Raw genomic sequence first — 27003 nt, forward strand, 5'->3', positions numbered from 1 at the left:
TATATATCTTACACTGCATTTCTTCCGGTGCGATTCTATGGCAGGAACCAGTAATAAGTTGTATGTTTACAACATATATTCTGTATGTTGGCTAAAGATCTGTTTCTGTGTGAAAAGGTTTATTTAGCAGCATGAGCTGCTTATTTCGCTGCATTCTTTCAGTCTCTACAGTCTGTGGTTTTTAAGCTCCCGCCTGGAGGTTAGACCTTTTATTTTTGGAGATATTTGGAGATTAAAGGGCTTAAATATCTTTTATTTCTGTATTATTGTAGACTAGGTTTTGCACCTTGAAGATAATGACAGCCTCCAAGTTGCCGTGTGGTTACACTAAAATAACAGCAGAGCTACTTTTATTTGGTCTTTCCTAGATGTTACCAAGTTACCAAGTTGTGGCTTAAATTAAAGAAAAATAAAAGATTATTGTTGAATTTTCTCTTACAGTTTAAGTTTTTCCTTCTGTTTTGCAGGTTTTAGCTTTTTGCAATGAATTTGCAGGTTTTAGCTGCTATTCTACTACTTTGAGCTTTTAGCTACTGTTCCGCTTTTTTAGCTAATCTTTGCTGGTCTTACCTTTTAATTCCTGTTTTGCTAATTTCAGCTTTTATCTACTGTTTTGTTGGTCGAATGTTTTGCTTATTTTAGCTTTTGTTTTGATCGTTTTAGCTGTAACAACTCAATCCTTCAGCGTTTAGCGTTTATTCTGCCTTTTTTTCTACTTTGCTTTTCTCTTTTTTCCCACCTTTGTGTAAAACTGTAGCTTTCCAATCGGCCGATCTGCGGGAAGCCAGAGAAACTTTCCTCTGAGTGAAAACCCGACTCCTGTTTGGGATCCGAGCCGTAATGACAGAGCGCCTAATTAGCTTGACACCCTTTGTACTTTCCTTTTGATTGGAGTGGTTTCTCTAACAGCAGGCCAGGAATGTGGGGGATTATAACTGACCCGACATGAGAAAAGCGGTTTTATTATCACCCGCCGCCATGAAAGGCAGGAAAAAATCTCATCAACCAGCGGACAGATTTTAGTGAAACTCTTAAAGAGTAATTATTAGACAAACAACTACAGCTGATCGACATTAGTCAACACAAAACCGTCTATAAGTCAGCTAATTTAACAGTTATTAGTAGCTGAGAGTCATTCCCAGCTTGCTTGGTATTTTTCAAGGAATGCTGTTATAAATGCTGTCTTAATATGTTTATGTGGCTCATCTTATAAACTTTTATTAAAAACCAAAACTTCTGAATCGATTTCTTCATAAATATGAGTCCCGTTTTAATTTGACAGTCTTATAAATGTCTCTTTTTGGTATTTTAAACATGAAAAACTCATAAAAGAAGCATAAATCCCTCTTCTGCCCCCCATCAAGTGAAGCAAAAGCAGTTAACGGGTGTTTGCTGTGAGGAGGCTGACCTTTGACCTTCTTGTTCCGGTGAGGAGAGTTTTACTGTAGGCTCTCTAACGGACTCCCTGCGTGATGACAGAACCCGACGGGGGCGCCGTCAGAAAGGGAGGAGGGGGGGGGCGTCCTGCGAACGCCTGGGCGATGTGCGAGGCTTTGGTGTCGGTTCTGGAGGACGGTCCGACGGGCCCTCTTATCTCTCACACGCTGCCTTTCCGCTCTCCTCTCATTAAAGAGTCGCACTTCTTCTTCTCCACGTCCGACGCATTCCTCGTGACTCCTTTCACACACAAATATTGCAAATGGTATTACCACACATCCATCTCCATGCCAAACCTTTACTTCCTTCCTTTTCTCGGACCCTCAGAGAGGTAGACTCGGAGGTCAGATCTACAGTGAAGTGGAATAAAGTCTGTCCCTGCAGTTTTTGTTGATGTTCCTGTCATTCGGGGAGAAGATCTCCCTCCTTCGAACTACAAGCTTTGCTTTCTGTCCTTTTTATGTTGACACTTTTATATTTAAAGCAGCTGGAAGCTTGTTCTCAGGGAAACTCGAAACTCTTTCAGTTTCAGATGCCTTTACATGTTAAAGGCCTGGCATTTCTTGAAGGAATGCAAATCAGCCGCCACCTTTCAGGCCAAAGATCATCTGATGTTGAGAATGTCAGGATTTGGTTTTACTGTGCCCTTGTCTGCCTGCCACGCCCATCTACACCTGCCCCAAGTTTAGTAATCATCTCACCTGTGCCCACTTCCCCTAATTACCTCCTGTCCTCCACTTACTCCCTGTCTGGTTGTCCCTCTCGTCTTGTTTTGTTTAGTTTTGGTGCCTTTGTTTTGTGTTTATTGTAAATAAATTAGTTTCTTTTCCTTTTTTAAAAAATGAGTCTGAACTCTGGGTTTGCCTCCTTCTCCACCCATCATGATGGAGTCAAAGCTGTTTTCCCCAACTCCGATCAAAAGTAACAAAATAGATCAATTATCAAGGGGGTTGAAGACTTTTGCAGCTCACTGTTTGTGTGTTTTCTTTCTGCCACGCTGCGTTAGGGAGGCGGACCTGTTCCTGCTGGAGTCTCGCAGACTTTGGGCCACCGAGGAGGGCTGGTTGGAGTTCGACATCACTGCGACCAGCAACCTGTGGGTCATGAGTCCGGCCCATAACCTCGGCCTGCAGGTCGGCGTGGAGACCAGCAGCGGTGAGGGTCACGCCCACATGTTCCCAGAAATAAATCCAAACATCAGATAAAGAAAATCCAGAGTGAAAGCTGAGAGCTGAAGGAACTGAAACTAACTAAAAGCTACAATTAATAAAAAGCTTTCCAATAATATCATAAATCTATGTAGAAGATAAAAGTATTAAGAGGCCAGGAAGTTGTAAAAGGCTAACTAACATCTAGAAACTGCAAAAAGAGGATAATTAAAAGCTAAAAGTAGCATTGAAAGAAGTTTGCTGAAGCACATTTTAGAGAAAACTGATTTTGAAGGAATCAAAAAGATCTGAATGTATTTTTTTGTAAATAAAGTGAAGTGAAATGAAACTAAACATATCTAAACTAAGACGATTAAAATAGTAGCTAAAATAATCTAAATAAAACCACGATGAAGTTAAAGCTGAACTAAACAACAATTAGGAATCTAACAATATCTAAAATATGAGCTAAGATAAACTAAACTAAATGTACAGGAAGGCTAAATATTAAGGCTAAAGTTAAATATTTTGCTTCCATCTCCTGCACAAGCTGAACTTTTTGATGCATGAACAGCTAAAATTGCACAAACTTGGCTTGTAAAAATAAAAAAAATTAAAAATAATAAACAGGAGAACAATAAAATGACTCCGTGTTCATATAATAAAAACATTACACCATCAGTTAATTAATGAAATAAAACTTGTAATTCTGCAGAACTATCTGCAGGAAATGAGGCGTTCTTGTTAATTATGGTCTCTTTTTCTGTTTGAAGCAGGGCAGAGCATCAGCTGTAAGGAGGCGGGGCTTATAGGGCGTGACGGCGCTCTGGAGAAGCAGCCTTTCATGGTGGCTTTCTTCAAAGTCAGCGAAGTGCACATCCGCTCCGCCCGCTCCACCGGTGGGAAGCGTCGGCAGCAGAACCGCAACCGATCCTCGACACAGAGAGGAGGATCCAGAGGTCTGGGTCCCGCAGGTCAGTCTGCAGGATCGCCGAACCTTAATTAACCTCATGTGAATGTAGGCTAACACAAAACCCCCGAAATCATCTACAACTGCTGTCCAACCTGCTGAGATCACTGGATGGGCACCACATGGTTGGAAATCCTTTATAAAATAAACCTGACTTCTAATCAGCCCCTACCAGAGGGAAACTGCAGCTCAGGGATTATTTACATGATTTATTTTTACTGGAGCTTCCCCATATGGATTAAGGGAGGTGGAGCACGTCTCTAAAATCTGAATCTCCAGTAAGGAATGGTGTTTTTTTTTTTAGTGTGGTGAATAAAACGTGTGATTTATGAAGGGGATTTCCCTGGATCTTTCCACTCAGGCTGAGTTTCACAGACGGTTGGAGGGTTTGGCTACACATTCAATACGAAAAATGTATAAATTGGCACGTGTGTTTGATAATAAGAGAAGATTGGCCATGAATTGAATCTGTTGTAAATGGGGTAACAATCCTCACTGCTCTACTTTCAGGTGACCTCAGTCTCGTTTGCCGCTGTAGCTACTTACCAGGTGACGTAATGAGGAAGGATAATCCTGATGATATTAGCTCCTCTAGCACTTCAGATTAAATCAAACCTACCCTTCATCTAATTATGGCTTGGCTTTATAGGGCTTACAGCTTAGCTGCTGCTGTGAGGCTTTATTTTGTGACTGAGTAAAGCTCTGCAGCACCGAGCCTTACGTTTGAGTCTATCAGGGAGCGTTTTAGTTATCTGAAGGTTTCTGATGAAGCGATATTAGTAAAACTTGTGATGTGTGATATTATCGTTGCATGTTGTCATGTCGATATCAGTTGTGATAAACTCACATTTTCCTCTCTGGCATCAAGGCCTCTGAGAGTCTGTTGGATGCACCATGCTACTTGAATTACAGTAAAATGGTCTGTGATTTATTTATTGCAGTCCTTTGCGATACCGATCTTATGCTCCATGATACTGCGATGATCAAAAATAGCATTAAAAATGGTCAAGTTTTAATAAACCTGGAAGAATAACAAGGAGTTATCATCTCAGAGGAAGAAATATGGTCAGACATGTATTTGCTGTGTATTTATTAATGATAATGGAAATTTGTTTAAAGCAATAGTCCAGACCACTATGGGGTTCTGCGGGTTTCCAGGTAATTTAAGGTATCAATTGTTGGCTCACTGTATTAAATTAGTTGTGTTAAATCCACGAAATATGAAGCATGGATAATATAAACATCTTACCTGTCTGCTGGGGTCTGATGAGCCAATGCAGCTCAGATTTTTGTGATTTTGCTTAATGTGCATGCTATCTATAAAGATAGTTAAAAGTAGCAGAGACACAGAAACTTTCTGGTGTTTGGACTTTGGATAATTTATCCCTCAGGTACAAAAAGGACACAAAAATGACAACAAATACACAAACAGGGTTTCCAATCCTGGTCCTCAGGGCCACCATCCTGCATGTTTTCCTTGTTTCTCTGCGCCAACACACCTGATCTGAATCATTGGGTGATTAAAAGGCTTCTGCAGAACATGAAGAGGTGATTTAACCTCTGAAACAAGGAACAAGGAAAACATGTAGGATAGTGGCCCTGAGGACCAGGATTGGCCACCCCCGTTTCAGACGTTTCTCTGCTTCTTCACAACTGATTTAAATGAAAGTGCCAGGCCTGGACACCACTGGCTTATACGAGTGTGGAAAGCACGAACAACCATGTTTCCCACCTAATTCTGACTGAATTGGTGAGCTGAGGGACAAAAGTAGATTGTTGAACCTGTAAAAAAGTGCTGCACCAGAATCAGCAGCGTATAATTCCTTGAGTTGAGCCAACGAGCTGCAAACGAAACTGAACGATGATTTAAAATGTTTAGTTTGTGCGCTGAGAGCTCGTCCAGATCTCGGGTAGAACTGAGTCACTTTTTGACTCACAGCTCGGTGCACTGAATCAGAGCTGCAAATAGCACATGTTGGCTGGCTACCTGAGAGGTGTTTTACCTCCGCTTCGCCTCGCTGGCTCACTTTAATGGCTCTAACATCTGCAGGTAAACAGATGTGTTTGTGGGACAGGTTGGTTTTCGTCCTTGCTGCTGCTCTCTGCAGATACTCTGTTGGCTCTGCCTCCTGTTTGTTCGCAACATCTCCAGTCACTTTGTTCAACATGCTGCAAAAACAAAACGTCAGAAGCTGCTTTTCCTGAAACTGTTTTGATTAATAAGGTTAAATAAAAGCTTTAGCTGGCACTAAATGGAACAAAACTCATCATTCGTCATTCTACAGCTGTTAGTTTACCTTAAAGGAATAGTTTGGGGATTATGAAGAATCAGTATCTTGCCTGCTGTAGAAAGCTCTCTGAAAAACCTCAGTTTGGAGAACTTAAATCTGGGAATAATGCCAAATTTGACCTATCTGGTTTAGTTGCAAAAGCGGGAGGATTTGCTAATTGTTGTGCGGCTAAATGCCGTTAGCAGTAAAAGTAAAAAACTATAATTTATCTGCGTTCCGTGCGTTCAGACTCTATATCACCGCGTTTCCTATAATAGAGGTTAAACAGTACCAGGGGTGGGACTGATTTACTGACAAACAAACCAACAGAAGTTAGACTAAACAGTTTATTACATCAGTTATCACAACTTTCCACCCACCAGGCAGCCATATTGAATTCTGAGGTTCTGGCAGGTCAGGAATCTCCTGCTTTTGGAGTCAGAATTCTGACTTTGAGGGACGTTCCTGTTTATTTTTCTGACTCCAAACTTGGAAATTCTGACTTCTAGGTACAAATGAAACGCACCGAGAGAGTTTGGCTCACTCGGTGCGTAAAATAGGCCAGCCGAAAGTCTAAAGCCTCCTTTTTGTGTTCCTGTTTGTATCAGAAGATTTTCTGCTCAAAGAGGTCCCCCCCCCCCCCGAAAGACGACGTTCTGTTAAATATTGCACTTTTCATAACCCATAACATCAAGACCCTCTCTGCTTCGCCACCCGGGACCGCTGGGAGTGTAAATATTTGGATCTTACACAGGAAGCCCGGAGCCCCCGACAACCACCCCCACCCTCGCGACAGACGTGCGTCCGTAGCCAGCCGAGGACTGCTGGGATTGGACGGGATGGGAGGATCCGTGAGGAATTCAGGAGGGCATATGGTTTCAATACGGCATCACTCACTGCAGAGCCGAGGAGGAGGCCGTGATGGATGAGGAGCACATCCGTCTTTGGAAACGTGAAGATGATGATGGTCCTTCAGCTGCAGCCCCGTCAGTTCAGGCCACCACGGATCCCGCTATAAGGAATAGTTCACCCACATTTCACCTTTTTCCCAAATAACACGAGATCTAAGGCTGGAAGGCAGCAACGTGTTTGCTTTTAATTACCTGTGTCTACACAAGCTTCCGCCTCGATCTTTTAAAGAAAACTTTCTTCATCAGGACTGGATTTATGTTGCCAACAAACCTTTTCCTGACCTGTGTGGTTTTGCAGTCAGATTTAAATTTTCTCTCTCCATAGATTTACATCTCCTTTCCTCTTTTCTGAGGATTTCGGTTTCAGTAATTTGTTTTCGCTTTAATAACATTTTGCTTCGTTAAATCAGGTTGTAAAATAAATTAACGACATAGCATTCCTTAAAAAAAAGGCAACTCATCCTTTTATGTTGGATTGGGGATGACTCTCAGCTACTGACACACCAAATTTTAGCTCAAAATCTGTAAAAAGGACAAAATTATAACCATTTTTGTGTTTCCTAAAGTCAGTTTACTGTGGCAGCCATCTTGAATTGGGTTGACTCCAAAAGTCCAATGATTATATTCTGCAAATTTAATTCAAATTTGTGCAAATCTGCTTTTTTGCCTCTCAGCGGCAGGTGATTAAAAACAGAAATCTTTATTTTAAAAGAGAAATATTGGACTTTTTTGTTTCTCATATTCAATATTTAAACATGACAGATTTTCCCGTTGATAAAAGATTGTAAAGATAACAAAGCATCACTTTTTACTTTAAAATGCACACAGTTTGAAGACAAGTGTTTGTTTTTATTAACATGTTCTCTCTCTCTCCTATATTTAGTTCCTTTTAGTAGGCTTAAATATTCTTGAGTAAAAGTTGGATTTTTTTTGCCTTTTTTTGATTCATTTTATGTGCTCACGATGAAAACTGTTCCTGTATTCCTCACCTAAAGCCCAATCCAACACCTTTAAAGATAATTTTACACATTTAGTGGTTAAAGAGAACCGGGGGGAGTAATGAGAGTTGGGTTTTGGCTGCGAGGGAGGTTAACAACCACCCGGCTCGGCCTGTAATTAGCCCTAGCCGGTCATTAGCTGCGCAGCTAAAAGACCGAGCGAGCTAACGGTATCGCTTAAAGAATTATAATAACACGGCGCTCAGCCAGCTGTGTTTTCTCATCTGTCACTCCTCTCCTCTCTTCTCCTCGCTCCACCCGAGCTCCTTTTGTTTACCGCTGGAGTAATTAGACATGGCGGAGCTCCCTCGCAGGGTTTAATAACCTCTGTGATGAAAGACAGGAAGAAAGATAAACTTCAGTCAAAAGGTTGAAGGGAAGAGGGGGGGGGATAAGAAGATAAAACATCATTCTGCTTTCATGTCTGCACGGCTGTTGGAGCTCTCTTTTGTTTTGGTTAAAAAAGATGGCTACATCTGCAGAAAACTTTAAAACTTTTTCTGTCAGAAGTCGTAAAACTGGCGCTGTACAGCAGCCATGTTTTGCTGGATCACTCCGTAAAGTCAAATAGTTTGGGACACGGTGACCTGCTTGGGTTTGAATAAACTTTTATGTCTCTGAACCCAACACCATGGTTATGTCTGAAAAGGCACCTTGGAACAACTCATGATAAATATAATTTACAGCTTTTCCGTCCCCTCAGAGGGGCCGGTGAAACTGCTCCATGGGTTTTTATGAATGGGAGGTAGTGTAGGGAAGGTTTATATCGGCTCGGAGCTGGTACGGTTTATCAAAAGTCTCATTTAAAACATCAAAAATCAAAAACTAAAGAGCTTATGTTTGTTAAGGAGTCATGTTTTCCCTTCTCAATGGTTTTTATTCCCAGGTTAAACAGCAGTAGGTAAGAAAACCATCACGTCAACAGATCCTAAATCTTTATTTTTGTGGGAAAACCTAATATTTCACCCTGGCTGTAGCTTAGGAAGAACATGAAAAGTAGAGCAGATGGTTTGGCTGTTAGTCTCAGCCACTACCACACCAAACTTCAGCTCATTATCTGTAAAATTACCTGACTCACAGACATTTTTGGGTTGGCTGATGTTAATTAGCGACCAACTTGAATTGGGTCGACTCCAACAATGAATCAGACCGTCTGACTGACAAAGTTTAAAACAAAGATCATGCTCATCATCAGTTAGAGCTCAAAGCATGTGTTAGAGATGACTCTCAACTACTTCCACACCAAGTTTTAGCTCAATATCTGCAAAACTGACAAAATTAGAGTTCTTTTGTGTTGTTTAATGTTAATTAATTGTGGTGCCATCTTGAATTGGGGCGACTCTTAAGTTCTTTCTTCCTCGATGAACGAAAAAGACCCCACTGTGTCGTAATAAAATCAGCCAGAACAAGGAGGGTGTCTTCAGGGTCTTGGTAAGAAAGCGGTGGGTTCTCCATTTTGTATGATAGATAATGATTGGCACTAATCCTCTAAAGCAGGGGTGTCAAACTCCATTCCTCGGGGGGACGCTCTCCTGCATGTTTTAGACGTTCTTGCTTTAAAACACCTGGTTTAAATGGATGACTTGTTGCCATGCATCTGGAGAACTTGATGATTGGGAGAGGAGGTTATTAAACCGTTTGAATCAGGTGTGTTGGAGCAGAAACACCTAAAACTTCCCGGACAGCGGGCCTCGAGGCCTGCAGTTTGATGCCCCTGCTCTAAAGAAAGGTCTTGATGTTTTGTCATCATGGTGGCAGTTCATTGGCAGTTTACTGGCGCCTTTTTCTTATCACGATAAGAACCTGCTGGATGAGAAAGAAGAAGAAGAAGGTTGGACGTGGTTCAGGTTCTGCAATAAAAACTGCTTCACTTGAATCTTCTCGTGCTGCTGAATGTTTCGTCCTCGACAACAAGGCTGAAATTGATGGTGCAGACATAATTCCCGTGGCGTCAAAGTCACGCTAGTGTGGCGAGATTTTCTCGCAAGTAGCTGAATCCTGATGAGTCTCAGAGTCGTACCAGACTGAGGTCTAGATAGTGAGTCTAACAGGGTAGTATTTCACTTCGCTGTGACTGTTGGTGACTCAGAAGTTTGAGGAAAATGCTAAATTTTTCAGATCTTTTCTGTCACTGCGTGCCTGTGTGGCTCTTGAGAAGAAACTGAGAACGTTTGACGACAGACAAATATCCAAAAGAAGCACCAACAGGGGTTAATTAAATGCAGGAATGGAGCTCACTTGCTGTATTTTCCAAGTTTGACCATTTAATAGGAGTTTACAATCAACAAGTAACCAGCTTTGTTTCAAAAACTCTGCACCTAACATGAAACCTGTCCAAATGTGAATTATTAACGTGCTAATTTTCATGCCGATTTAAAAAGAATAAACACATCCCTTGTGGTAAACTTTAATGGAATACCCCAGAATGCTGCGACCTTTAATTAGTATCATACATCATCATATGTGGAGTCCGGTTTTCATGTTCCTTACCACCTCCGCTCGCTGTCAGGGAAAGGAAAAAGAAATGAATGGAAGCCTCATGGGAACCGGAGCTCAGCGGTAGCCGTGTGGCATTAAATTTTTACAGGCAGGAAGGGAAGATGTGGTTTATGGGGACCACAAATCTGGGCTTTTCCACTCAATGAAAGCCTACAGTAAATATCAGCTTTATTCTTCTTAAAGGCTGAGGGCTCTGAAGGCCTGGAGGAGCAGGGAGAATGTGGAGATGTGAGAAAAGGAGTTTAATTGTATTTTTAAGGATTAGAGTTAGGCTCAGGGCTTTTTGTACTTGGGAAGGAGTTTGAAACCCTGATAAATGTGATCTGCTGCCAAAGGTGAAAGGGTGGTGATGTTTTTGCTTTAACACAACTCATGAACCAGAAGATGGATGCCTTATAACACGCAAAGTAATCATTGGCTGTACATCTGCAACTGATGACCGTTTGGAGTCAACCCAATTCAAGATGGCCACCAAACACAAAATTGACTGTAACCCAAGCAGTTTTACAGATGTTGAGCTAAAACTTGGTGTGTTAGTAGCTGAGAGTCATCCTCAACACGTACCGTGAGCACTAACTGATGAGGCAAGATCAGCTTTTAAAACTTTGTCATTTACGATTGGAGTCAAATGACCACCAATGGTAAATTTAGCCTTAACTATTACAAAAAATAAATATAAATATTGGTCATAAATGCATAAAAATAACTAGTTGGCATCACGGGTGTCTGGAACTTTTGTTTTGTTGGTTGAAAGCAGAAAAAACTGGGAATCTTGGACTTGGAAAATCCATATTTTTACATTTTTGAACCGTTACTAGTCTTGTTTTCCAAGTCTTAGATGGAGCAAAATCTCTGCTTGAAACTTTGGGATGCAACGCGGCGGGCGACATGCATTCCCTCAAGGAAAGCCGTTAAATCCGAGTCCTCTGTGTTGTGCAGGAGGCTGGAAGGTCAGTCGGTTCGCAGGGAAGCAGGACGGACACATTTATGTTTCCCTACACACACACACTGATGAATACACAGTTGGAAAACACACACACACACACACACATATAGATACAGTAAACTTTGTATTTCCACATTTGCAGTGAACTCCCCTTCCTATTGGAAAGGAAGGAGCCATAAACTGGGGAAACACCTGACTGCGTCGAATGGTTACAGCTTGACCTTTGACCTCTGCACACCGTCTCACCTTTAGTTTCCCTTCTCCTCCAGAAATAAACTGAAACTTTGTGTCGTTGCTAACGAGGTGCCATGCTTTGTGCCTTCCTCTTCATTCGTTCAGCCTGAGACGATGTTTCTCTCTCTCTCCTTCTTTTTTTTGTTTTTTGTTTGTAATTTTTGACGTTGGTCCAGCTGGAACACTTGGGTCTGGGCGGAGACCGGCCGTTGTTCCCGTTTAAAAAAAAAAAAAGAAAAAAAAAAAAAATCAAATTAGGCTCGATGATGAAATCCGAAGCAACTCGCTGTGCTGAGCTGAAATGACAAATCTTTAATAAGTGGCTGAGTGGCTTTGGCCGTAAAACGGATAAACATCAGGTCATCAGTGTGCCTCTGAGTGTGTGTGTGTGTGTGTTCAAGTGCCACTGGTAATGAATGATCTTTGTAAAGATGTGAGGAACCAAAATCAATGACCCTTATATAAGTGACATGTTTGTTTACTCTGTCTGCCAGTCGGCATGGTGTGTGTGTGTGTGTGTGAGAGGGGGGTGCGTGCGTGAGTGTGTGTGTGTATGTGTCCCTCCATTTCCAGCTGACTAAACAGGCGGGTGAGTTGGTGTGGTGAGATGTTGGGTGGCTCTGATGAGTGACAAATCTCAGACTGCAGTGTGACTCATGCTCTCTCTGACACACACACACACACACACACACATGTTATATGTCTCTATCTTTGCATGGACTTTCCATTGACTTCCATTCATTTCTACACCCTAATTACAGCCTGACCCTTACCCTAACCCTAACCATTACCAGTACATACCTAACCCTAAACCAAACCTAAACTCAATTCACACCTTAGTCCTAAACCGAACCCCTAACCCAAAAACACAATTTCTCCTCGTGGGGACCGGGCTTTGGTCCCCACGAGGAGCAGTTGGTCCTCACAAGGTAGTATATGTTAGAAAAATTGTCCCCACAATGTATCAAATACATGGCCACGCACACACACTCGGGAAAACCTTGCTGGAAAGGCCAGAGTGGAACACTCAGATTGTTAACACAATGTTTTCAGTCAGTGTGTGTTTCTTTGCTTGTCTGTTAGCAAAATATCTCATGAACCTCTGGTCAGATTTCCGTGAAACTGGCAAAACGAAAGCAGAATCCTTAACAGTGAGGTGTTTGGAGTAGTTTTAAGATGGCAGAGATCCACGGTGACCTCGGCTCTGCTCAGACTAGCCGTTAGCTCGTCAGTCTGGTCAGAATTAAACAGTTTCTCCAGAATGAGACTGTTCAAAAAGCTTACTGCTGCAGGTAAGATATTCAATCTTCATGCCCTTTAAGCCTGACAAATTTCTAAAGACACTGAGCTGCTGCTTTGTGGGTGTCAAAGGTCAAAGGTCAAACGTGTACATGATCAAAACAATCAAATCAGTGAGGTAAGCCAGAGAAAGGGAGTGAGGGTGAGACCCTGAAGCCTTCAGTGGAAAGTCTGTGTCACCGTCTTGACTTCAGCGCCGACCGGTGCCAACTAATGACCTCTTCAACTTTTCAAACCCAAACCTTTACCTGTCTGCAGCTCTCCATCTGCAGGGTGGAACGGAGATAATTAACAACGAGCTGCGCAGCAAGAGAGTCCATAAACACGGTTGTCACCATCTCACCACTTCTTCTCACGCCAAGTAATATCTGCTGCTGGAAAACTCAGGCCGACACATGTTCGGATGGATTATCCGGCAGATGAATGTGAGGCACGTTTCAGTAATGAGCACTTTAATGCTTCGGTTTCCGCCCTCGCTCGCCTCCCCACCCAGCGCATTACACGAGTCGAGCGGTGTTTTTCTTCTGCTCTCGGACCCACGGCGTAATGTTTCTTTTCTGTCCATTTAATTGTGAACTTTTACATCAGCATTTACCAAAGAGGCTTGTTTTTTTTTTTTTTTTTTTTTTTTTGTCAGCATGCACTGAGATGACAAAATTCTCTCATGGCCTAATTTCACTCTCAAGCATGACGTGAACGGAAAAACACAAGATGCAATTGTTTTTTCTTTGACTGTTGAATAAAAGTTGAGCCTACAGTAAATAAATTAAAGGCCTAGCAACCTTTAAAGGAATGCATATCACTGCCTTTTATGCCAGGATTTAGACAAATATCAACGTTAAACGACAGAGTTGTGGATGTTTGATGTTACACTCAGCTACTACCACATCAAATTCTAGGTCAATATATGAAAATTGACTGAGCTGTGGTCTTTCTTTTGTGTTGTGGCAACTATCTTTGAATTCAAAAATACAATCAGTTGCAGATGTGCAACCTAAATTCTGCAAAAGTGAGACGTTATGTATCCAATGGTTAAGAAATTGTACCATTTTCAGGAAAAAATAAGGTAATTTTTAATTTAATGGCAGTAACACATCACAGACGAGTTGGGACGGGACAACAAAGGCTGTAAAATTAAGTGGTTGGAATGAGAAAGGAGCTTTTTATCACTAATTAGGTTAATTGGCAACAAGTATGTAAGATGACGGGCTGAGATTCTCAGAAGTAAAGATGGGCAGGGGTTCACCGGTCGGCTAAAAACTGCAATTCAGATTATCTTATTTTTACTAAAAACTGTGCACTTGCTTAGTTTTAATTCTGGATATGTTTACTATGTTTCATTGTGATGAAATAAGGATTTAGGAGTTTTGCAAATCAGTTACTCGACATCCCAACTTTGTCAGAATCGGGGTTGTTCGTTAAAAAATCGTTCAGTGGTTTCTAAGATATTTCGCTTTTGGCAGCAGGTAATAATCCTAACTACACGGGCTTGTTTGTGCTGACTCTTCATGTGCATTTTGGTTGAGTTTGGTAATGATTTGTGCTCTTCTGTTTCAGATTACAACAGCAGCGATCAGAAGACGGCGTGCAGACGACACGAGCTGTACGTCAGCTTCAGAGAGCTGGGCTGGCAGGTGAGACGTTTTAACGGAGGTCACCCCGACCCTTCATATCTCTTTAATTCTTATCACCGTTTACTGACACTCAGATAGTTTTAACAGAAAGACAGTTCTTCTTTTTTTCCCCCATCTGCAAGGATTTATATTTTGGCATTTTCAATTATTGCTCGCTGCCTAAAGGCGAAAGGTTGGCGAAGCTGTCTCTGTCTGTTAGCAAAACATCTCACGAACCACTGGACAACAAGAACAACTTGAGCGCCTCGTTATCCGACACTCAGCTGGTACGAGGAGCAGAGAAACATGTATCTGCTCACGTAAACACCACAGGCGTTTCTCGCCTGGGTTTGTGTTCACAGGGACACAGAACCAGGAGAAAGGAAAGAGTTGTTAGCTGTTAAAACCGCACTGACATCTAGAGGGAAAGCACCAACAATCACTCACACAGAGAACATTATAACATTATTTACACTTCAAACTTATTTCATCCAAGAATTTTCTCTCAGAATAAGCAGAAACACAAGAAGGGAAAAGAAAGAACCACAGTTTCCTGGCGTTGGAGAAAGCGGAGTAGATAAAAATCGAGTCAGACTGTTAGTTGGAAACAGTTTGACTCAGACAGGAAGTATGATGGAAGGAGCTGAGACACGGTTTAATCACGCACAACATGGATGCTCGACGTTTCTGGTTTTTGGCAAAACCAATCCAAGCACAAAGCTAGACAATAGATGATAACAGATGTTTGTGTTTGCCTTTCAGGACTGGATCATTGCTCCTGAAGGCTACGCAGCCAACTACTGCGATGGAGAGTGCTCCTTCCCTCTGAACGCCCACATGAACGCCACCAACCACGCCATCGTGCAGACGCTGGTAAGACACGGACACGTTTGATTTAGACCGTTTACATCCGGCTCCATCCTCTGTGTGGCTGTAGATCTGTCTGAATATAACTTGTGATGGTTACCAAAAGGTTTTAAATACCGTCCCTTCAGCCACTGGATTTATTGAAGGGTTAAGGTTTGGATAAAGATGCAAGTTTGGGTTTTAGGTTTGAGACACTATTAAATAGAATATTTCCCCTTAATTCCAGGTGCACCTGATGAACCCCGAGAACGTGCCGAAGCCGTGCTGCGCCCCGACCAAACTCCACGCCATTTCGGTGCTCTACTTCGACGACAACTCCAACGTCATCCTGAAGAAGTACAAGAACATGGTGGTGCGCGCCTGCGGCTGCCACTGACATCCAACGGTGACATAAAATGGACATCGTCACGGAGAGCTCAGAGGAATCCACCTACTAACGTTTTAAACAAGACAAGGAGAGAAGAAATCGGAACCGCTCTGTCCCAGATTTGTTGTTAGCCGTGGACTGGAGCCGGAACGTCGTTGGAACGCAACTGACTGCCTCTGAGGAGGAGAGGAAATTCAAGTTTGTATATTATTTGTTTAAGTTGTGTTTCTGAACGCCATCGGGCTGAACTGTCCTCTCCTGGAGAAACAAACACGTAGCTAATAGGATGTCCAAATAACTTCTGATGAGCGGCTCAGCTGATTTAAAATCGTGTATGAATGAGTCCGACGGGAATATCCAAGTCCAGCTTTTATTTTTGGTTTAAATGCTAACAGAAACATGACACATTGGAGTCAGTGCATTCATATTTCCTTCTCAAGCCATATTTGCTTTCCCAAAATATAATATGGACTGAACCAAAGTGACCACAGGGCTATTTCAGCAGCGGACTGCTCCAAATAATGCCCTCCGAGTCAATATTTGCGAGGCTCGGGCTGAGCTGCGATACATGTTTTTCCTCCGAAGATCTGAAAGAAAAACAGACCCATCCCTCCTACAAGCCACAGACGGCCATTTCTGTGTCCAAGCACTTGCAAACCCTTCCACCCCTGACAACCCGTCAAGAGTTCGTGGAAAAACTCCGGTCCAAAAACGGTCTGCAGGACGGTTTCTGAAATTAGCGCTTTTGAGAGAAACGATGCCGACGTTTGCGTCCGGTGTCTTCCCATCCGAGCCCTGAATGGAGTCTTTCAGAGAACACATTTCAGTGGAAAAACCTTATATTTGTAACAATCAACGTGCCTAACCGATCTTAAATTACAATATATACCTCTGGTAAGCTGCTGTTTACATTTGTGATCATGTTAAAAGTGTTTCTGTAAATACTTATTTATTGCACCTCTTATTAAAAAAAAGAAGAATATCACATTAACACACAAAAACAAACACAAAACTTATTTTTGCAAAATTTATTATGAAATCTCATGTTACAACTTTCCTATTATTCACTTTTTTTTTGTACAAAACCTTTGGGTAGTGCACAACCCATGTAAGAGAGACAAAAAAACAAAACTGCCACTGAACTTTCTTAGACCATGTGATATCCATGAAACATTTTACTGGAAAAAAACAAATCTGCTGTGTCTCCGCCTGTTTGTGTCCCCGAGTTAGACAGTAAACTGTGTCCTGCATCACGCAGCACATGTTTTTCACAGAACCGGGTCAAACATTCACACTGGTCCAGGCTTGGCCCAACAGGCTGCAGTTTACCAACCACCCACTAAAAACTGCAGAAGCAACAGAAACACTGACAGTTTACCTTTAAATGCTAAATCTCAGTTGAATTATTTTTTTAAAAAGTGCTTAAAGACGATGTTTCTGCTGTCAGACAGTAAATCAGACTGGGATCAGAAATGATACTGAGCCAAAGAAGAAATTGGTTTAACGTTAAGGCTGCAGAATTGCAATCTTCGTGTACAGAGTTATTAAATAATGTGACTCACAACTCTCTCCATGTGCTGCTGGAGGACATGAAAGGTGGTAACCGACTGGGCTGCGACTGTTTGGGAGTCTCCAAAATGTCTCAAAATGGTTTGAATTTATTCTCAGATGCTTGAATTTTAAACATGTTCCAAACAACGTGTTGCAGGCGTCTTAATTTAGTTTATGTAAAACAGAGCTGTGTTCGGGCAGCTGCAAATATATTGAGAAATTGGTCCAAATCTGCATATTTTTGTTTTAGAATTGTGCTCCAGTAGATTCGATCGTACACTGGGGGCCAAGAACACAGTTCTGCAAGCAGTGGACACGACTACAGGCTGTGATTTTTTAAAAATTGACTGCTCAAAACGTGGCCGCATGGCTCGCCGGTCACAAACACTTAACATTCAGTGAGACTGTATTAAATAAATTGCCCATTTTGTCACAGTTTTGAGTCGCCAACTCGTCTGCAGCCGCCGCAGCCCAATGAGATCCTACCTTCAGGGGAGCGAGGATCAGTCTGTTCACCAAACATACTTTTTCCTGCATGCAGTTTGTGTCTCTGCTTCACTGGATGCTTTCCAAATCAGTAAGTCTGATATATTGTGCATCCCTGATTACTGTGCACAGTATCAGTTTAGCAAAGAACTGCATTTACAGTCTGCACGGATCAATACATTTAGCCAATCAGATGGAGCCTCGCTGCATTAGACAGTCGCCTAAATGATAAAATACATGGAGAATGGTTCTGATGGGACATGAACTTCATCACAGCTGTAACTGCATGTTAACCTAATAATTGTTTGTATGATTGTAGACGAGCCACCTGAACCTTAATACTGATTAAGGAACCACTTGTGTTGAAACTAACCTGATAAATGAAACATTTGCACAACCAGACAGTTTTATAACTCTGTTACTAAAGAGAAAACTACATGTGAATGACTTGTGTGAAAAAGAAAAGGAAAGTGACAGACTGGGGCAGCATGGTCCAGGCTTGAATCTTAACATTTTAAGAGTAGAAAAAAAAAAAGACAACTGATGTAAAAATCACAGGAGCCAGAAATGACTTAACGAGAAAACAGAACCTGCTCTTCGTCCGTCTGCGAGCTGCTTTCAGGCTCCTGTGATGATTACGATCCCGCCGTCAGGACTTCCTTTAACCCGGCTGGATGTTCCCTGAGAGTTTTGTCAGATAGGCCATCATCGGCATGAATATAAAGTACCTTCAAATCAAAACTCAGCCTTACATTAGAGTGGCACAGGTCCAATCAACACCATTCAGCACTGAAATGATCATTTTTATATAAAAAAAAGAAACTTGAGTGCCACTTTTTGAGAAACATAACTTCTGCAGTGAGTTTTTGGTTGTTAGTTGAGCAGTGCAGACCCAACCGCTAATCATACAATCTACAGAAGATTTGGGGTGGGGGGATACATTCCAAACACTCAATTATTCCGTCTATAAAATACAAAAAGACACAAACGACATCAGTCCGTCATTGGCTTTAACTCCTTCCAGAAGAGAACCCGAGCAGAGAGAGAAATAAAGACTGAACTGCTCAGAACAGCAGGTAAGGTGGAGGGGGCAGCTCTGATTGGCTCGTTCCTACAGCTCGTCTCTGGCCTGCCGCATCACAAAGGTGTGCAGGCTCTCCAGGTCCCGCCCACCGTGATGCTCCGCCCCCTGCTCCCCAGCTCGGAAAATAATCAGGGTGGGGTAACCTCGCACCTGAGGAAATAAAAAGGGACAAAAACATCAGGATTAACAGCTGGAATAAAGCAATAAAACTGCGTTTATGGGATGCCTGTAAATTCTGGCTCACCTCACTGGATTATGGGAAAAATTAACAAGATTCGTGATTATTTTTGATCAATACTGTCGTCACGATTTCGTTAAGGTGGAAAATTTCTTCCTTCCTGTTGAATTTTCCCTTAAAACAAAACTGGCATCAGATTTATTCAAATGTAAACTACTGGATAAAATAAATAAAATCAGTAATAAAGTGCACTTTAACTATATTACAGGGCGTGATAAAGTCTGTTTTTGTTTATCTAAATAAAATCAGGTCTTAATCTATGTTGGATTAATAAAAGTAATCCGGTTTAACGTACAGCCACACAGCATTTAGGAAAGTCACGGCTCACTTCTGTCCCGTTCTCAGGAGGAAGAGTTGATGAAGATCTGATGTTGTGAAGTTTTTTAGCGTTCTGCAACCAACAGAACTCACCAACAAGTTGTTTCTCCAGATCAGATCGGTCAGATGATGTCAGCGTTAAATGTTGTGATCTGCTTTTCTGATCATTTCACTTCTTTAAATATACAGTCAGTATGTAAACCCTGTCATATATTAGCTCAATGATTCCCAAAGTGGGTCACCCAACACCAAGCAGGAGTCCTCAGATTATCTCCAAATATCAAGTTACAATTAAAAACCCAGTTTTTATGATATATTTACACCATAATTGTTACAGAGAATTGAAATACAAGTCATTTAATGATTTATAAAAAAGCAAAATAGATGCTAAGACTGTTTGTGTTGTCATTGTGCCCTTATTTAATAGGATCGTCAGCACTTTGGGGTATTTAAACAGCCAACAGATGGGGTCACACATGTTTGTCGCTGTTATTTTACGGGTTGGAAGCTGAAAAGTTTGGGAACCAGTGTATTAGCTGATGTCTTTCAGCTGCCAACAACCTGCTAAAGCTTTTCAGTCTGTTGGATCCAATTAAAACACAGCAGCTTTTATTTTATAACCCCAGAAATCATAAACTACAACGGGTTTTATCTAAGTAGTATAAGCCACTTTATCGGGTGAAACGACCACAATAAAACAGAATGGTTATAGTAGAGTGTTGTGAACTCACAGAGTACTTGTTGCAGAGCGTGCGCTCCACGGTGCAGTCCACTTTGGCGATCTTGACATCGGTGAGACCAGGAAACTCCTTCTTGGACAGATCCTCCCAGGTCGGAGCCAGATTCTTGCAGTGGCCACACCTGCAGCAGGGGAACACGATCGTTTAACAGACTGATGGGAGCAGATCTTATCAGGAGTTTAAAATCATTCAGTCAATCCATTTTATCCATGAGATCAGTCCTGAAGCCTGCAGGATCGATTACAGTTTAATAACACGATAATCATCTCATTTGTTCTTCGGACTTCAGCTACAAGGACCAAAAAAAAGAGAAATCTTTTAACAGACACTTCTAGATTTTTTATCGTATTAGCTCCTAACCCATGCAGTAACACCTTTTAAATCAGAATATATACAGTAAACCTAATTATTTAAATCATTACAGATGCTATAAATACAACAAGGTTACTTATGGTGATCTTACCATGGAGCGTAGAATTTGATAAACGTGAAGCCTTTAGCGACGGAGTCATCAAAGTTGCTCTCAGTCAGAACCAACACGCTGGACTGAAGGCAGGGAGGTGAAAGAAATGTCAAATTTAAAACTAACTCATTTAGCTTCACTTAGTTCTGAACGGGAGATTAGTTTGGATAAACCTGGCAAAAAAAGAATGTCACAGAGTTTTTAAAGACTTGTAAGAAGATGTTGATGTGGAGGGAAAGAACCGAAGAAACCCAGCTCTGTGTGATATTAAAAACAAAGAAAACAGTTTCCTTTCCCAACACATTTGTGGTTAGTTAGATGTATTGTTTGTGGTTTGGTCGGGTGTAATTTCTTCCCCTGAGACAACAAACAAATAATGTGTTTACTTACCTTTACTTCCTCTTCGGCTGGCTCATCGGAGGGGATCTCATTTGCTTTTTGCTCCTCAGGTGCTTCGGGCTCCTGCTCCTCGACGAGCGCAACCTTCAGCTGGTTGTCCACAAACTCCTTGAAAGCGTCCAGATCTCTCTTTCCTCTGTACTGTTCTTTCTGCAAAAAGCCCCCAAAAAACCAACCTTATAACTGAGGAAACATGTTGACTTTAACAGGCTGTGGGGTCATGCAGCTGTGAAATGCAATCCTTTAAAACAAAACATTGTTGCTCCCGTACCTTCTGTCCGTCATGGAAGAAGAGAAGTGTGGGATATCCCCTCACGCCGTTCTCAGAGCAAACCTCGTAGTGCTGCGTGCAGTCCACCTGGGCCACAGGTAAGAAAACGTGTTATCAGACAGTTATTACCCAGAGTGTAAACATCCGGCTCTGTCAGATAACAGGATGAAAGCACCGCGGAATAAACTGAGCAAATACAGCGTCATATCAGAATAAACTCTGTGCTACCAAGGAACCATGAATATGTCGTTGTCTCAAGTGTCTGATCAGGTTCTGACTCTGTTTATAGAGAGAGTCTGCTCTCTTTACACAGGCAAACTATAATTTATCAGCTCAGGTGTTATTTTCAGCTGCATCAAAAAAATCTGTTAGGGTAACTGATAAGTCTAAATTGTCACTGTGGTTGTCTCGTTTGTGCACCAGCTCCCTGTGACCACGCACGGGAAAAGAACGGACAAATAAAACCCAAACATTCGGCTGAAAACAGCTAAAACAGCTTTAAGGAGAAAGGACCAGTTTCCAGGGATCAGCAGGAAGGATTACAGATCGGGGGAATGGAGGAGGTGGAGAAGCCGCCTCACATCGTGGGACATTTAGTCCTAAAGATCGGTGTCAAGGACCAAAAATAATAACTGGAACATCCCTCATTGTTAGGGTTTTATTTTTGCTCTGGCGTCAGATTACAGTAGACAGAAGAATGACAGTCGGAGAGGCTCACTTTTCCAATCTTTACATCGTCGGAGTGCTCGAAGGTGGTGGCGAGCTGTTCCCACGTGGGCGCCATGGCTTTGCAGTGGCCACACCACGGTGCGAAGAACTTAATAAAATGAGCGCCTGAACAAAGACGAAAAAACCCACAAAATGCAAATAATTAGCATGAAAATTACACAAGAAATGGGCTATAAACCGTCCACTAGGATGCTTTCGGAACACTGCGGCTCTATTTTTATGCAAAACTGAAGTTTATGGGTTGAGACTTTTGACTGAAGCCTCCATGATGTCAGCTCTCACTGCTGTAAATGAAAACATACACATCCTACAGGCTGCACGCAGCCGATTACACCAGCTTTATTGTGTCGCTGCTGCCAAGAAGTGAAGGTGGGACCTATAAACACTCACAGATACACGTCACGTTAGCCCTTTTTCTCTCATATGCAAACAAGAAAGCAAAACATTCGGCTTCAGTGGAGCTGAAGGACTATAATTTAAATGGAGACAGTTATTGTGACAGCTGTTTATTTTCGCAGTCGTCACCCGACAGCCCAGAAACCCAGGGTGACAGAACACGGAGCTCTGCGCTGTCGACTGTGACTTGTGTACGATTCTTAAACATCAGTTATGTAAATGAGAGCGACGAGGCGTTTCCAGGCTGCAGAAACATTACTCAGCTGTGGCTGAAAACTGAAACATCATTCAAATCTGAAACAAAAGCAAAACTACTCATATGTAGAAACAGAAAACCAGAACTGAGTGAGACTTCGGCTGCGTTTTGATGCTGCTTTAGGCCACGTTTACCTTTGGATATGTGCTCCTTAAAGTTCTGGGCACTGAGCTCATACAGGCCCTGTTTGGGCTCCGGGGCTTTAGGAGGCTCCAGCTCAGTTTCTGGTTCCTGAAGGACATCAACAACAAGCATGAGCAGCTTTCTCAGTCATAAACCGATCAACGGACGGGCGACACTCACCGACGGCTCCTCCTGGAGCGTCTTCAGCATCCATGTCTCCAAAGACTGCAGATCTCTGGGACCTTGGTACTTAATCGCCTCTTGTTCCGGCTTAAACAGCTTTAATCTGCACACATTATGGACAAAATAACAGCGAACAAAAAGAGTTATAAAAATCTGTCAATCATTCATCAAAAGCTATGTTTGTGGTTAAATTAGCAACAAGAACAGAGGTCACGTCATGAAGATTGTGACAGAATATTTACCTAAATGAAGGTTAATATGTTGCTTGTGTCAATCATTAAAGAAAACAAGGCTATCCCCTGTTGTAAAAAAAGTGTTTTACTCTAAATGCTGCAGTGAATGAACACTTCTGGACTCTTCTTTCCATCTTAAACATGTATTCAATCAAGTAGTGAGGCTGACAAATACAGAAATTTAGCTTTACTTTGACGACATTTACATCTAAACAAGGAGGACGACTTTAAAACTGATTTATAATATGAACAACCCTGTTTTTCAGTGGTTCAGATATGACTGAACTAATCAGTACAACCATATTTAAGAAAATTGTTTTAAAAGCAGGCAGTAACTGCTTTAAGTCTGGAAGCAACAGACCTTAAAGATGATTTTGTTGTCTTGTTGTGATGCTTTAATAAGCCTCTGGTGCAGCTGTAGCCTCAACTAACCCAGAGTTACTAACATACATGCATGACGTTTCTATGGAAAGCAGCTAGATAGTCTAATAACTGTTCATTCATTACAAAATCGAGCTATCGTTTCAGTATCTAAACATAACAGATGAACGATTCTGCCTTTCTGCAGTAGCCGTTGTATTACTTACGTAGGGTAGCCTCTAACGGCGTGCACATTGGAGCAGAACTTGGTGTCCTGGACGCAGTCTACTTTAACCACGTACACCGGCGGCTCGTCCATGCTGTTGTATTTGTCCGCCAGTTCATTCCAGGCAGGCTGCAATCTCTGGCAATGGCCGCACCTGAACAGGAGAGAGAAAACGGGGTTTACACGATTAAATTTTAGTTTTAATTGTACAAAACAGGCTAACACAGTGGTGATTTTATTATTCATGTGCTTCAAACTCCAAGAATAACCAGAAACTTTGCTTGAATTTCCAATCAGTTCATGGTTATACCAATGTAACAGAGTTTTATCAAATATTTTACCTTTCGAAGTTAAAAATAATAATCTTTTGAACACTTTAAGGCTGAGCTGGAAAGCTGCACGAGGTTTATGCAACATACAGTTAATGATTCAAATCATTTTTCCTGGAAACAATACATCAACAAAGAGGAGATATGGACTGTAAACCTCGTCACTCTGCGTCAAACACGAAAAATGTACTAAAGAAACTCAAACTAAGATGTTGATGGTTTAAACCATAAGTTTAAGGTTTGATATGATGGAGGACCCAAAATTAGACATCATGATGAGCATATCTGAACAATTTGCATAATATTTGAATTGAATCTTTTAGAAAATGCAACATGGAACAGAAACTGGAATCGCAAAACGCTTTCCCAAACTTCTCCAGACCTGGAAAATGCTAAAATTTAACATACTGTAGAAGCCCATAAAAGTTGCTGAAAACAACAGAAGTGGATTCTGTGCATCTAAGGTTCATAAAACCTTACAGAAGTTTTTTTTAAGTTTATTGTGTCATGTGAATCGCCTCTAATAGGTAAATATCTCACCTGCAGTGAGCAGGGACCAGTTTGGGGTTCTTTTGCCATCCTAAACCCAAAATCTCAAAAGGTTTCATTGAGTTTTGCCAATTTAGTTTAGCAAACCATCAAATTTGCCTCAGTGGCAAAGTAAACTGGCTGAGTTCTGCAGAACTGGTTTGCATAGACCTTGTTATGCCGACAGCCGACCAAGTCACAACTCCTGCTTATCTGTTACTTGTTATCTGATGCAAAAATGATGCAAACCCTTCTTCTTAAAAAACAGCTTTATAATGCTTACTGTTCGAGCTGAGGGAGAATGTGTTATTGTCCAGAATACTTCGCAGGTAGAAGCTACTTCAAGTCTGGAACCCATACTTTGTCGTTTTTCCTCGTTTTCTGAGCATCGGTACATTTATTATATTTGTCATAAATCCTCTCGGATGTTTTAAACCGGGACTGCAGTCTGCTTCAGGTGAGACGCCAAAACCTTGTTTTGTAAAGTGTCCTTTTAATTTATGTTCAGCAGCTAGATTTAAAAGATTTATCACAGAGTAATTATTTTTTATTGAAACATTTGAGCTGCTGACTCTACGGGCTTTTCAGGATAAAACAGTGATGTTTAAAAGGCAAAGCATTAAGTTATATATAATACTGTAAAAATATTAAATGACTGTCAAGGATCCGTGCAGCATGACATGATCAAGGACTTCTAAGGGACCGTGAACCTTAATTTGAAACCACTGACATATCTAGTCAATCAGTGTGTGCCACGTAAGCGCAGCCTCTCGATGTGCAACTTGAAATGTTTCCCTTCAGAGGTTAAGCACAGCAACAATAAACGAGTTTCGGTGTTTCAATAACACAACTACTACGTGAAGAGTTTTGCTAATAGTCGTCAAAGCGAGAGAACGCAGTTTAAAGGCGATTAGCTGCTGCTCGGCTATGCTAGTTAGCCACTATGCTAACAACACCGGCGGAATTAAAGTCCTGAGCTAGGTAGCTAACTAGCTTAGATGCTAACTAGCCAAACTGCCGGTAAACTCTTTTCTCGATGTAACAAGGAGGATTTTACTGCTAACAGCACATATAAAGACTACGTTACACAAGCAAGTATTACAGCCAGACAATTTATTCATTGTCTTTAAAAAAATAGTAATTTTTCACTTACCATGGGGCATAAAACATGACAAAGTGCGGTGCAGTTGGCACCGCCTCGTTAAACATCTCTACTGTGTATGTGTGCTTGGCGTGCTCGTCTTCATCTGCATCATCGTCGCAAAACACACCAGCAAACAGCGCCGAGATACACAAAAAGCACAGTAAAAAAAGTGGACAATTCAGTGCAGCAGCCATAGTGGAGCAAGTCAGCTAGCGAAGAGCGTAGCTGGTTGACGTGAAAGAGCTGACTTTCACCGGACACGCCCCCTTTTAAATCCTCGGTGTAAAGCTATAAACAGTCTGGATGGGACGCGCGTGATGTATTTGCAGGTGCGCATGCAGTCAGAGTGTTGTTGAGATCTGTGGCAGGACGCAAACGCTTCGCAGCTCTCGCTCTAAAAGTTGAAAACTCGTCCATGAGGAAAAAACTTTATTGGAGGGGAATTTTGCGGCCGAGTACATTTGCACAAATTTACGCTGTACTTTACAAAGCATTTGAGTCACTTAAAGAGAAAGATAACCCATAAATAACTGATTTAACCAAACCTTATACAAAATGAACTGTAATGGCACTGTACATCAAAATAACTTTTATTGGAAATTCAAATTTTTACATATTCTTTAACGCATTTCACTGTTTAAAATCTCTAAGATTCCTAGGATGCAAAAGCAACTACCAACTGCTTAATATAGACATTTTGTTTGATTGTTAGAAACTGATTGAAAAGTGACTAAACATAAAACCAGATCATCCTGCAGTAACACCAACTTCAGACAAAGAAATATGTCATAAGTACAGAAGAGTGCAAAAGTCTGAACCTTTATTTATTCTTAGATTTCCTTCATAGAGTCTGAATTTATTTTAATCTTTTAAAACAGCCCTGAGCATTAGGTTTCTGGCCTTCATGAAGGAGTTGCATTGACTTTCCTTTGCATGTTAGCTTCTTTTTCACTCATTTTCAGTCCATGAAAACATAAATAAATTAACTCATCAAAAGCAACAGAATAAGCTTAGAATTCAAGACACACTTAGGTGTTTTTTTTCACCTCTGGCAGTGTGAGGAAAAGTAAAAACTGCCTAATTGCAAATGGTGCAATAAGTTGTAGCTGAGTGCACCGCCTTGGCAGTAAGTTTATTTTCCTTCTCACCAAAGTTGAGCTTTTGTGAAACAAACTGACAGCTCTTATTATAACTGTTGGTGTGAATCTGTTAGGACATCAATAAAAGATTATGTAAACTGACGTGTTAAGAAACACACCGATTACCTGTTAAAATGCGTGCACTGTAGCTCAGGTGGAACATCACCGCTGGTTAGGATGACAGATGGACTGTTGTTTTTTATTTAAACCGATGGTCACATATGAGTCAGGTTTGCCTCCTCATCATT

The 27003-nt window shown here is 41.5% G+C and overlaps 2 protein-coding genes across 3 annotated transcripts in view; one reads left to right on the top strand and one right to left on the bottom strand.

Annotated features, from left to right (window-relative positions):
* bmp6 (bone morphogenetic protein 6) overlaps nucleotides 1-18017 on the top strand; it is a 46164-nt gene extending 28147 nt beyond the window's left edge. The window contains exons 3-7 of one of the 2 annotated variants that reach the window (XM_017429874.3): nucleotides 2444-2592; nucleotides 3362-3559; nucleotides 14270-14346; nucleotides 15088-15198; nucleotides 15419-18017. In XM_017429874.3, the coding sequence (XP_017285363.1) occupies nucleotides 2444-2592; nucleotides 3362-3559; nucleotides 14270-14346; nucleotides 15088-15198; nucleotides 15419-15568 (685 nt within the window). In that variant the 3' untranslated portion in view covers nucleotides 15569-18017. Of the gene's footprint in view, nucleotides 1-2443; nucleotides 2593-3361; nucleotides 3560-12970; nucleotides 13093-14269; nucleotides 14347-15087; nucleotides 15199-15418 lie in introns of those variants that run through there. The other variant, XM_037973283.1, reaches the window with a different exon arrangement.
* On the bottom strand, nucleotides 16573-25869 carry txndc5 (thioredoxin domain containing 5). The gene is made up of 10 exons (XM_017429875.3): nucleotides 25626-25869; nucleotides 23617-23769; nucleotides 22794-22899; nucleotides 22625-22721; nucleotides 21828-21943; nucleotides 21110-21196; nucleotides 20830-20988; nucleotides 20440-20522; nucleotides 19968-20097; nucleotides 16573-18830 (listed from the first exon to the last, which is right to left on the bottom strand). The coding sequence occupies exons 1-10, from the start codon at nucleotides 25808-25810 to the stop codon at nucleotides 18708-18710; spliced, it is 1239 nt and encodes a 412-aa protein (XP_017285364.1). The 5' UTR covers nucleotides 25811-25869; the 3' UTR covers nucleotides 16573-18707.
* Nucleotides 25870-27003: the final 1134 nt, after the last annotated feature.

Source organism: Kryptolebias marmoratus, linkage group LG21 (genome assembly GCF_001649575.2).
Source record: "Kryptolebias marmoratus isolate JLee-2015 linkage group LG21, ASM164957v2, whole genome shotgun sequence".
Taxonomy (NCBI): domain Eukaryota; kingdom Metazoa; phylum Chordata; class Actinopteri; order Cyprinodontiformes; family Rivulidae; genus Kryptolebias; species Kryptolebias marmoratus.

What these genes read in the sequence shown, in the direction of transcription:
- txndc5 (XM_017429875.3), bottom strand. Translation starts at nt 25,810, where the DNA reads ATGGCTGCTGCACTGAATTGTCCACTTTTTTTACTGTGCTTTTTGTGT. An exon ending in GCCGTTAGAGGCTACCCTAC is followed by an intron (nt 22,900 to 23,616) that starts GTAAGTAATACA and finishes TAATGTGTGCAG; the next exon opens with ATTAAAGCTGTTTAAGCCGG. An exon ending in CGCTCTGCAACAAGTACTCT is followed by an intron (nt 18,831 to 19,967) that starts GTGAGTTCACAA and finishes TTATTTCCTCAG; the next exon opens with GTGCGAGGTTACCCCACCCT.